This window comes from Dendropsophus ebraccatus, chromosome 14 (assembly GCF_027789765.1).
Source record: "Dendropsophus ebraccatus isolate aDenEbr1 chromosome 14, aDenEbr1.pat, whole genome shotgun sequence".
NCBI lineage: Eukaryota > Metazoa > Chordata > Amphibia > Anura > Hylidae > Dendropsophus > Dendropsophus ebraccatus.
Window position 1 is genome coordinate 63,196,363 of NC_091467.1, and position 12,759 is coordinate 63,209,121.

At 45.2% G+C, this 12,759-nt stretch overlaps 2 protein-coding genes and 1 pseudogene across 2 annotated transcripts in view; all 3 read left to right on the plus strand.

Moving 5' to 3' along the window:
• Positions 1 to 1,529, plus strand: part of LOC138773060 (putative uncharacterized protein MYH16) — a 28,642-nt gene extending 27,113 nt beyond the window's left edge. Inside the window, exons 16-17 of the mRNA XM_069953981.1 lie at positions 495 to 641; positions 711 to 1,529. Coding sequence (XP_069810082.1) covers positions 495 to 641; positions 711 to 851 — 288 coding nt within the window. The 3' untranslated portion in view covers positions 852 to 1,529. The remainder of the gene's footprint in view (positions 1 to 494; positions 642 to 710) is intronic.
• Positions 1,530 to 2,468: 939 nt separating this feature from the next.
• On the plus strand, positions 2,469 to 7,281 carry LOC138773063 (E3 ubiquitin/ISG15 ligase TRIM25-like; annotated as a pseudogene).
• A 3,435-nt stretch (positions 7,282 to 10,716) lies between these two features.
• LOC138773061 (E3 ubiquitin/ISG15 ligase TRIM25-like) overlaps positions 10,717 to 12,759 on the plus strand; it is a 73,874-nt gene continuing 71,831 nt past the window's right edge. Inside the window, exon 1 of the mRNA XM_069953982.1 lies at positions 10,717 to 12,262. Within this exon, the coding sequence (XP_069810083.1) occupies positions 10,907 to 12,262 (1,356 nt within the window). The 5' untranslated portion in view covers positions 10,717 to 10,906. The remainder of the gene's footprint in view (positions 12,263 to 12,759) is intronic.

Sequence of the window (12,759 nt, forward strand, 5' to 3'; positions counted from 1 at the left end):
GTTACATAGAGGAGGAGCAGGGTCACAGCAGCACAGAGGATGTCAGGAGAGGAGTGTGCTGATCTTATAAGGGAGGTCACAGGGTGAGAGTTACATAGAGGTATAAGCAGGGTCTCAGCAGCACAGAGGATGTCAGGAGAGGAGTGTGCTGATCTTATAAGGGAGGACACAGGGTGAGAGTTTTAGAGAGGAGGAGCAGGGTCCCAGCAGCACAGAGAATGTCAGGAGAGGAGTGTACTGATCCTATAGGGGAGGTCACAGGGTGAGAGTTATATAGTAGAGGAGTCCACAGCAGCACAGAGGATGTCAGGAGAGGAGTGTGCTGATCTTTATAGGGGGGAGGGGGTCACAGGGTGATAGTTACATAATACAGAGTATTTGAGCATTGCGTGTTTTGTCTGCCACCCCTGTGACATGTATGAGGATTCTGTGCTGTGACTGTAGACACCTCCTCCCACTGGGGACTATGTTTTTACCTATAAATCTTTACACAGGAGGAGCAGGCGAACCTGAATCTCAGTAAATACCGTAAATCTGTCAGTGACTTGGATGAGGCAGAGGAGCGGGCGGATGTGGCTGAGGCTACTCTCACCAAGTTCCGCAGTAAACATCGGGCCAGCTTCCGGAGGGGATTCTCTTCAGTAAGTGCACTGCTCCTGTGCTCCTTAGACCCATCCTGTTGTGATTCTAACGTCCTGTCTCTCCGCCAGGGCCGCACGTCCCCTACTGCTCTACACCTCAGGACCCCCAGTATAGCCGGCTCTGAGGGACAGGGGGAGAGGCTGGAGGGTGACCCTGTGTCTCTAATCCCAACCTACCTGGACTCCCTGAAGAAGTTCATAGCGGATTGAAGACTGGAAGGGAAACCAACTTTCCTAGAAGCCTGAGCGGCAAATCTAATTAATTGTGCACACAGCTTTCCAAAAGGTCTGAACAGCATATCTGTTGTGGTATGAGGACCCAGCTTTCCTAGAAGCCTGAGCATCAGTACTGATTGTTACCCGGCCTGAATGATGAGTCTTTTAGTCATGTACCCAGCTTTCCTAGAGGTCTGATGATGACATCTTATATCCCCAGCAGCAAATCCACCCAGCTTTCCTAGAACTCTAGATGGAAAACTACACTCACTTATGTGCCAATAATTCCTAGAAACCTGAGAAGAACTTGGATTGTTACCCAGCTTTCCTAGATAGTAAAACACTATTGATTGTGCACCCAGCTTTCCTAGAAGCCTGAATGGGACATTGATACTGGATTATTGTGCATGTAGATTCTGGGAAGGCTGGGTGATGATCCTGCATGGTGGTGATATCACCCAGCTTTCCCAGATACAGATAACCACATGCTGACTCCAGGCCTGATACTTCTGCACCATGTGGATTCACTTGCTAAAAATTTACAGTTTTCTGAACTTTGCACCAAAGTCACAAACTATAATAGAATTTTTCTTTTGGAATTTTGTGATAATTTATGTCGCCATGCATTTCGGCTATAGTATGTGCCAAAGTATAAATCACCCCCATATATACTGGGTCACATGACCACTCTGCTTCCTGTATTTCTACTTCTTTCAAACACATTCAGGGAGAATTACATTTTTTAATACAGTACTTTTTTTTTCTATTTATATTTTCTAGATTTTTCTTTTATTTGTAATTTAAAAAAAAATATTTTTCTTTTTTTATTTTACATTTATATTAATTTTTTGTTATTTTTTTTATTTTTTATTTTTTTTCATTTTTATTTTCTAACTTTATTTTCTAAATTTACAACTGCAGCCCACCATCTTTGGGTCAGAAATAGATTATGTCCATCACTTCTGTCAGTCCATTGTTATCAAGAAAAAGTGTCCTTAGTAACTTTTTGACTTTCTGTTCACTGACAACCAACATACATCTGAGGTCTCCGACTTTTTAAAGATATTTATATCACAGTTTTTTCTCTTGCTCCACATTAGCTGACTTTACTAGGCACAGCGCCATACATTTTGTAGTGGCAGGGTCTGGTACTGCATCGTTACTGTAACGTGACTGAGCTGCAGTACTAGACACAGCCAGTACAAAATGTATGGCACTGTGGCTGGACATGACCCCCTCAGTCAGCTGATGGTGGTTGGGGGAGGGATAGTCAGACCACCATGTATCTCATCAATATTAACTGCCTTTAGCATGTGGACACTTATGTAAGGGGTGTTTTATATACACACAATAATATAATAACCTGGTCATTGAATGTGTCCTGGTTATGTGATGCTCACAGCTCTGCAGTACAATGTATCAGAGCTGCTGCTCATTCACTGACAGCAAACAGAGACTTCAGTGCGTTCCATGTGTAGACGTGCGGAGGAGATAATCTGCAGGAGCAAAGTCCAGTTCTGCTAGATTGCCAGTAATATGGTCCTGGGTCATCTGATAAGGTTCTCACCAAGGATCAAGGTCCCTGTACCTCTTTATGGGGTCAACCTGCTGGTACCATTTATGGGGTCACCCTGCTGGTACTGTTTATTGGGTCACCTTGCTGGCACTGTTAACCCTATCATTGTGCGGGTGTGACACAAGTTGATCATTGAATGTGGGCAGGTAAGGGTTAACATGAGGAGGTCACGCCTTACGGAAGAACCGATTCCTGAGAGATGGCGTCTGCTGATCTAAGGGATGAGCTTAGTTGCTCAATCTGTCTGAACGTTTACACCGATCCCGTGAACCTGAGATGTGGACACAACTTCTGCCGGGAGTGCATCACCCTGGTGCTGGACGAACAGAGAGCTGCTCTACAGCTGCCCCGAATGTAGAGCAACGTCCAAGAAACGTCCTCAGCTCCAGAAGAATATAGCCCTGTGCAACATTACAAGACGTCTTCAGTCTAACCAGACAGCACAGGTAGTTCTTGGGGTCAGGTGCACCTACTGCGTTCACTCTCTGGTACCTGCTGTGAAGTCCTGTCTGTTGTGTGAAGCTTCTCTATGTGATGACCACCTGAGGGTTCACAGCAAGGCAGCAGAACACGTCCTGTCCGAGCCCACTGCTAACCCAGACAGCAGAAAATGTTGTGTCCACAAGAAGATCCTGGAATATTACTGTACCCAGGACTCTACCTGCATCTGTGTGTCCTGCTGTCTGGTTGGAGATCACAAGGGACACCAGGTGGAGACGTTGGATGAAGCCTTCAGAAAGAAGAAGGAGAAACTCAAGGATGTGGTTGAGAAAATGGCCTCAAAAATTGAGGAAGCTGTGGAAAGGATCCCGAACCTTCGAGAGCACACGAGACGAGTGAAGAAGGACGCAGCAGATATGACTAAGAGAGTCAAACTTCTGTTTACTGACATCAAGAAACAGATAGAGGTCGAACACCGGAATGCCCTAAGTCACATCTCAGCAAAGGTAAATTTGGCACAGATTGAAGTATCTGATCTGGAAAGAAAAATGTCTGAGATAGCCTGGAAGATGAAGTACCTTGAGAACCTATGTAACATGTCCGATCCGTTAGCTGCCCTACAACAGCTTGGTGATGAGAGAATCATCCATACTCCTCATGATGACATCAAGAGATATAATGTTTCAGATTTTGATGCCCCTCACTTCTCAGAGCGCATACAGACATTTATACATGATAAAATCAAGAACATCAACGTGTGGCTCTTTATGGAGGATCCTGTGGACTTACTGCTGGACGTGAACACAAGTGCCACCAATGTACAAGTATCAGAAGATCAGAGGACTGTGTCCTGGTCAGACACCATCCAGAACCTCCCGGAAACACCAGAGAGGTTTGAGAAAGATCAGGTACTCGGCACCAGGAGTTTCTCCTCAGGACGACATTATTGGGAAGTGGAAACCAGTAAGGATGGAACCTGGAGAATTGGGGTGTGTTATCCCAGTATGGAGAGGAAAGGGAATGAGTGCGTCATTGGAAACAACCAAAAATCCTGGTGTTTGTCTAAATTACACAGTCTTGCTGTAGTCCACAACCACCAAGTAGATAAGGTACGAGGAGTAAGAAGCAACAAATATGGAATCTACCTGGACTACGAGGCCGGGCAGTTGTCGTTTTATGGGCTTGATGACCCCATCCAGCATCTCCACACCTTCACCACCATCTTCACCGAGCCCCTGTATCCTGCTTTTCATGTTTCCAATTTTTTCTTTGATTGTTTATTTGACATGGATACCAGTGATGTCTGGATCAAAACTGGAAATAGTAAGGTAGAATAAGGAGTCTTGGTGCAGGACCAAAGAGACTGTTAAATGGGAAGCCTGCCCCTTCTGGAGCCCATCGAGCTGCTATAAACAACAAAAAGACACCTTGGACATGGGTCTAGAATTAATATTGTCAGTTTGCCAAAATTTTGCCACACTTTGCATTAAAAGGAGGTTTACACACTCTGTGATACTTTTTACCATCACTTTGTGACACAAGCACCATCACTTTGGTGCACGCTTTGGCTTTAAATACATCAATAGTTGTGTGTATAGGTGTGCATCTAATCTAAACAGTGTACTGGTTCATTCGCACTGTGGGGCTATGTTCACACTACGTACGCTTCCGGCCGTAGTGCGCTCCGTGAATATGCGGCCGGAAACTTACGTAGTTAGTGTACAATGCAAAGTATACGATCCCGGCCGCACAGTTCACACTTCGTACGAATGTACGCCAAGATCGTATACGGCGCCGTAAGAAATGAACAAGACCACTGTTTCCAGCCGGAAGGCTTGTAACTTACGCCCGTAGCGTATCGCGCAAAAACGCACACCATGTGAACAGTGTTTAATCCTAAAATTGGTCCAATATCATTTTACACTCAGTGTAGGTAGTATATAACCACCAAAATACACTGAGGGTCCCCTAATTATACATGGGGGGGCGATCTTCAGAAAACAGATGAAAAATCCTCAAAGAAGCAGGACAGTCAGTTACAGAAAACTTGTAAAATTGAGCTGCTCATTCAAACCAGTGGGGAACACAGTGTGGAGACGGTAGATCCACTGAGTCTCTTTACAGAGCAAAAATTTATCCCAATCGCCACCACAAACCGGATGTTTGACCACTTCCATACCCACAAATGTTAGTTTCTGATAATCCCCATTATGCATTTGGTTTATGTGTCTGGAAATGGGTTTGTCGGCTTTATTAGCCACATCTCGAAGGTGCTCACCAATCCTTCTCCTAAATTCTCGTCTAGTCTTACCGACATACTCCAGGCCACATACGCAGGTAGCCTTGTAAATCACCCCCTTCGTGCGGCAATTTACAAAATCTCTTATGGTATACACTTCACCAGTGTTCGTACCCTTAAATGTCTTACCTGTCTGTATGTGCCTGCAGGCCACACAGCCACTGCATCTGAAACAGCCAAAAATGGGTCTCTCTAGCCAGGTCCCTGGTCTAGTTGGGCCCACATAATGGCTATGAACCAGTCTATCTTTGAGACTACGGCCCTTTCTGAAGGTGATCTGTGGTCTCTCACCCACTTTCTCCCTCAGATCAGGATCCAAACGAAGGACCCCCCAATGATTGGTCAGAATACGTCTCACTTGTTCCGCTCCTGTGTCATATGTTCCTATTACTCGTGTGACCTTATCCTCCGATTGTGTGGTCCCTGTACTGGAAAGGAGATCAGTTCTGTCCCTAGCCTTAGCTGCATTGTATGCCTCCCTCAGTACACTGTCTGGGTAGCCTCTTGATCTGAAACGTGTCCTTAAGTCATCTACCTGCTTTTTAAACTCCTCATCCGAGGAGCAATTGCGTTTCATCCTAAGATACTGACCCTTGGGGATACCTGCCCTCAAGGGTCTAGGATGATGACTTGACCACGCCAATAGAGAATTAGTCGCTGTTTGTTTTCTGAACACAGTCGTTTCCAAACCCCCCTCGCTGTTTTTACTAATTAGCGTGTCCAGGAAGGCCAATTGCTTATCATGCACCTCAAAGGTGAATTTTAAGCCCACATCATTTGAATTAAGGACCGCCACAAAATCCACAAACTGTTCCTTCGTGCCATTCCATATGATGAACACGTCATCGATATAACGTAGCCATAGACATATTTGATCAGTCCAAAAAGTGTTCCCTTCAGTAAACACCCGACACTCCTCCCACCAGCCCAGATAGAGATTTGCAACCGAGGGGGCACATGGGCTCCCCATTGCAACTCCTCTGAGCTGGTGGAAGATGCACTTATCAAACAGAAAAACATTGTTGGTAAGGATAAACTCAAGCAGGCAGATAACAAAGTCATTGTGGGCATAATATTGCGTCCCTCGCATTCTTAAAAAGTGCTCTACTGCTCTCAGACCCCGGTTATGATCAATTGATGTATACAATGCCTCGACGTCAATGCTAGCCAGCCGACATCCTTCTTCTATCACCAGACCATCCACTCTCCTAAGCAAATCCGTCGTATCTCTCACATACGATGGTAAGGAGGTCACAAATGATCTCAAAATTCTGTCCACATAAATGCCTATGTTTTGAGAGATGTTCCCTACTCCCGACACAATAGGCCGCCCCTTTAAAGGCGTAGTGCCTTTATGCACCTTAGGCAGCGCATAGAAAGTCGCCATCACAGGAAAACGGGGTACCAAAAAATCACTTTCACTATCCGAAATGAGGCGATTATTCTTGGCAGTGTGAACTGTGCAGCCGTAGATCGTATACTTTCCATTGTACGCAAACTACGTAAATCTCCGGCCGCTTATTCACGGAACGGCCGGAAATTACGTAGTGTGAACATAGCCTAAGACAGTTTTAGTAAATCGGGACAGGGGTTTGATTAAAAATTAATGTCATTTGTCTCATAGTGTCCATTTGGATTGAACAGTTTACATATACATCAAACTTGTAAAAGTAGTGCAGACTGAAATCTGATGTATCTTTAGGTCTGTATTACACAGCGGCTATTATAGGCCCGGACATCCCAATATCACCCTGTGTGATGGGACTAGCGATCAACTGTTGTTCCTACCTGTTCATAATTCATCGGCTGTTGGCTGCACATCCCCCTGTCGGACAGGAAATCTGTGGCTGATAGCAGGAAAGGGAGGCAAGACTGATCGGCTCTGAAGGTTCTGTAAACCAGCACCAATCACAGAGATCAATGCTCATTGAGAGTTAATCTTCAGAAACGGGTTTACATATCTGTAAAAAAGGTCAAAGGGGTGCATCTGTAGTGGTCTTGGGTAGTAGTGCAGTTATCGGGTACATCCCTGGTGGCCTTCGGAAGTAGTTTGGTTAATGGGCACATTCCTGGTGGTCTTAAAGGAGAAGTCCGGCCAAAATTATTTTTTTATATGTTATTACTTTTCTAATGTACATTAATTATGGGAAATGCTCATATACTGCTATTTGCCTTAATTTAGTGTATCAGGAAGTGTTAGAATTCTCTCAGATACAGTGACGTCACGACGAATGGTGTGATTCCTATGGAGGGTCCACTTCATAGGAATTACAATGGATGTGTATGTGAATGTAATGTTATGTACTGTACTTTGTGATTGAATACATTTATGGAATACTTTGGGGAACAAGTGTCCTTTCTCCCCAAAGTATCCCATAAATGTATTCAATGAATACATTTGCTGGGCACCGAGCAGGGAGGGAGAGAAGTGCCATCTACCTCCCCCCTCCCTCCCTGCTCGGTGCTGGGAACATATACAAAGTACTACTCCCCCATTATCTGCAGATAATGGGGGAGTAGTACCTGTGCTATCCCTATCACATAGCCGCCGCCGCTCACACAGGGGCTGCTCTTCATGCCCCCTTCTCCGCTCCCCCTCCTCCTCCTCCTCCTCCTCCCGGCTTCAAACACTATCGCGTCGCTGACTCCCCGCCGCCCGCGCCGCTGACTCTCCGCCGCCCCTCACACTATCCAGCCGGCCGCCGCTCTCTGCTCCTGCATCAGTGTCAGCCCACCCCCACCCCGGCCGGGGACACCAGGAAGCACCGGGAGCGCAGTGCTCTCCTCAGGGATGGGGGCAGGCTGACGGGGCCGGCATGCAGGAGCAGAGTGCGGCGGCCGAATAGTGTGGGGAGCGGCGCGGGCGGGTGGGTGGGAGTCAGTGGCGCGGGCAGCGGGGAGTCAGCGGCATGATAGTGTTTAAAAACGGGAGGCGGAGGAGGGGGCATGAAGAGCAGCCCCTGTGTGAGCGGCGGCGGCGATGTGATGGGCATAGATAGCACAGGTACTACTCCCCCATTATCTGCAGATAATGGGGGAGTAGTACTGTGTATATGTGCCCAGCACCAAGCAGAAAGGGAGGGAGGGAGGGAGGGAGGGGGGAGGTAGATGGCACTTCTCTCCCTCCCTGCTCGGTGCCCAGCAAATGTATTTATTGAATACATTTATGGGATACTTTGGGGAGAAAAGACACTTGCTCCCCAAAGTATTGCAAAAATGTATTCAATCACACAGTACATAACATTACATTCACATACTCATCCATTGTAATTCCTATAAAGTGTCCAGCAGGGGCGCACTATATATAGAAGTCAATGGTAATCATTGACTTCTATATATAGAGCGCCCCCCTGCTGGACACTCCATTGGAATTACACCATTCGTCGTGACGTCACTGCTTCTGAGAGAATTCTAACACTTCCTGGTACACTAAATTAAGGGAAATAGCAGTATATGAGCATTTCCCATAATTAATGTACATTAGAAAATTGTATAACTTTCCATATGTAATAACATATAAAAAAATAATTTTGGCCCGACATCTCCTTTAAGAAGAGAATTAATAAGTGGTCTTGGAAAGTGAATAATTAATAAGTGTTCTTGGGAAGCGAATCCTTGTTTCATTCTGTTTAATTTTGCTAGACTATGCTATTATATACAGAAAAAGTGTACGTATACATAGTATATAATGAATTATTATCTAATAAAATAACATATTAAAAAATCTCATAAAACATTGTTAACCCCTTCATTACCAAAGGTCATTGATACACAGATGTCCGGGTCACAATGATGCAGCGCTCTCCTCGTCTCGCCATAACACTTTTATTTTTCCACCCACAGGACTGGTTGAGGCGTCATTTTTGGGCCATGATTTTATTGGGATCATATTGGTGTAAAAGGAAATTTTTGATAGCTTTTTATAAATTTTTTTCTTATGTATAATTAAAAAAAATCAGCAATCTTGGTGTGGTTTCCTCCTCTTTACATTTACACTATTAACCGCACAAAAACAATATTGTTGTATTTTACTAGATTGGACAATTCTTCACGCTACAATATATAAAATGTTTATTTCTTTTTTTTTTTTTTTTTTTTATTTGTGTAATGGGAATAATTTTTTTAAAGAAATAGGGACTTATACTTAGATTGCATATACCGATCAATGCTCAATCAGCATTATCAGTGCTCTGCGTGTAGAGTCTGCCTGAGGGCAGGCTCTACGAGAAGATGAACGATCCAACAGGACGGAGGTAAGTTTTTCTCGTCCGCCTGTCAGGGAAAGTGATCAGGGGGTCCTGATCAGTCAGTTTCAGGTACTTATTCTGTCACTGATTGCCTTAAATTGCGCAATTGCAATTATATTTATAATATTTATTGTGACAAAGAATTAAGTGTATCCCAACCACATGGGTCCTGCAGCATGAATTACTTGGTCTTTACAGCCGTGCATTGTGTATTTAACATGTTTTCTGAAAACATTGGGAATGTGGGAACACAGCCTAACACTTACCCCTCCCTGCTTCTGTCTGTATGGCCTGTCTGCGCTGCAGCTTCTACTGATCTTGTGGTGGTTACTAGGGCTGCAGTGCAGCTGAAGATACCAGGAAACAGCCAGGAGCAGAGAAGGGTGAGTGTTCTGGAAGGGTCTAAGGGCCCTATTCCACCGGACGATTATCGTTCAGATTATCGTTAAATCGTTCGAATCTGAACGACAATCGTTCGGTTGAAATGCAGTTAACGATTAACGACCGAACGAGAAATCGTTGATCGCTTTATAAGACCTGGACCTATTTTTATCGTTGCTCGTTCGCAAATCGTTCGCATTGAATAAGACATCGTTCGGTCGTTTGCAATAGATACAAACGCAATAGCGAATAAATAGCGAAGAGAAACGATCGCAATTACGATCATAAGTAACGATTATCGTTCCATGGAAATGACCGAACGTTTTCAGGTCTTTCGCAATAGCGGTCGTTTGAGATCGTTAATCGTTAACGATTATGGAAACGATAATCGTCCGGTGGAATAGGGCCCTAACACCAAACATTCTGATGGGTGTTCTGCTCCTTTACTATAAATAGCAATCTGTATAGATTTCTGTTTAGTCTTTGGCCTCAAAGAGTTAAATGGCAATGAACAGCAAGTAGTGATGCTATGCACTGTTACTTACGGCGCAGTTCTAGGAGGTAAGTGGAGATGCTATGCACTGGCTGCAGGGCTCGGGGATATAAATGCCATTGATGTCATTCTCCACTTAATTCCCTACACTTTGTGGGCTGCCAACCCACAGAGTGTAAATCCTGCAGGTTTGCTGTGAGTTAAGGAGAGAGTTTGTTACCCTTTGAGGTCCACTGGTGTTAATCCACTACAGATTTCATGGAACTAAATCCACTGGATGAGACCTCCCCTATATACACACACTGCACCCACATCCCATGCAATACAAAGCGAACTGAGCAAGACAGGAAGTGTAAGGGATAGGAAGCATGTGAGCTGAGGAGTACGGGGCAGTGCCGGAGCTGCAAGGGGGTGGAGTGGGCTCGGATACAGACTAATAGGTGTGTGCCGCACAGAGCTGACTGACAACAACGGAGAAGCATTGTACAGCAGGGTCTGGAGGAAGGGGCAGCGGAAAGGAAGAAGTGGAAATCCTATATTATAGCATACACACAAAAATGCTATAACTTTCCTGACTTCATAAATTCCCAGATAAGAGTCGGTTCCTGAGAGATGGCGTCTTCTGATCTGAGGGACGAGCTGAGTTGCTCCATCTGTCTGAACGTTTACACCGATCCCGTGAACCTGAGATGTGGGCACAACTTCTGCCGGGAGTGCATCACCCTGGTGCTGGACAAACAGAGAGGATCCGGAGCTTACAGCTGCCCCGAATGTAGAGCAACGTCCAAGAAACGTCCTCAGCTCCAGAAGAATATAGCCCTGTGCAACATTACAAGACGTCTTCAGTCTAACCAGACAGCACAGGTAGTTCTTGGGGTCACGTGCACCTACTGCGTTCACGCTCTGGTACCTGCTGTGAAGTCCTGTCTGTTGTGTGAAGCTTCTCTATGTGATGACCACCTGAGGGTTCACAGCAAGGCAGCAGAACACGTCCTGTCCGAGCCCACGGCTAACCCAGACAGCAGAAAATGCTGCGTCCACAAGAAGATCCTGGAATATTACTGTACCCAGGACTCTACCTGCATCTGTGTGTCCTGCTGTCTGGTTGGAGATCACAAGGGACACCAGGTGGAGACGTTGGATGAAGCCTTCAGAAAGAAGAAGGAGAAACTCAAGGATGTGGTTGAGAAAATGGGCTCAAAAATTGAGGAAGCTGTGGAAAGGGTCCCGAACCTTCGAGAGCACACGAGACGAGTGAAGAAGGACGCAGCAGATATGACTAAGAGAGTCAACCTTCTGTTTACTGACATCAAGAAACAGATAGAGGTCGAACACCGGAATGCCCTAAGTAACATCTCAGCAAAGGTAAATTTGGCACAGATTGAAGTATCTGATCTGGAAAGAAAAATGTCTGAGATAGCCTGGAAGATGAAGTACCTTGAGAACCTATGTAACATGTCCGATCCGTTAGCTGCCCTACAACAGCTTGGTGATGAGAGAATCATCCATACTCCTCATGATGACATCAAGAGATATAATGTTTCAGATTTTGATGCCCCTCACTTCTCAGAGCGCATACAGACATATATACATGATAAAATCAAGAACATCAACGTGTGGCTCTTTATGGAGGATCCTGTGGACTTACTGCTGGACGTGAACACAAGTGCCACCAACGTACAAGTATCAGAAGATCAGAGGACTGTGTCCTGGTCAGACACCATCCAGAACCTCCCGGAAACACCAGAGAGGTTTGAGAAAGATCAGGTACTCGGCACCAGGAGTTTCTCCTCAGGACGACATTATTGGGAAGTGGAAACCAGTAAGGATGGAACCTGGAGAATTGGGGTGTGTTATCCCAGTATGGAGAGGAAAGGGAATGAGTGCGTCATTGGAAACAACCAAAAATCCTGGTGTTTGTCTAAATTACACAGTCTCGCTGTAGTCCACAACCACCAAGTAGATAAGGTACGAGGAGTAAGAAGCAACAAATATGGAATCTACCTGGACTACGAGGCCGGGCAGTTGTCGTTTTATGGGCTTGATGACCCCATCCAGCATCTCCACACCTTCACCACCATCTTCACCGAGCCCCTGTGTCCTGCTTTTCATGTTTCCAATTTTTTTATTTTTTTTTACAATGATACCAGCGATGTCTGGATCAAAACTAGTAAGGTAGAATAAGGAGTCTGGGTGCAGGAGCAAAGAGACTGTTAAGTGCACTTTGGTGCACGCTTTGGCTTAACATACATAAATAATTAGTGTGCATCTAATCGAAAGAATTTACAGACACTTTAACAAATCTGGTGCATTCACACTGTGAAAGAATAAGGGTACTATTACACAAAACGATAATCGGCCCTATCGGGCCAACTATCGTTTCGTGTAATAAGGACAACGATCAGCTGATAATCGTTGTCATCGGCTGATCGTTTATATAGGCTCTGACCTATATTCGTTGGGCA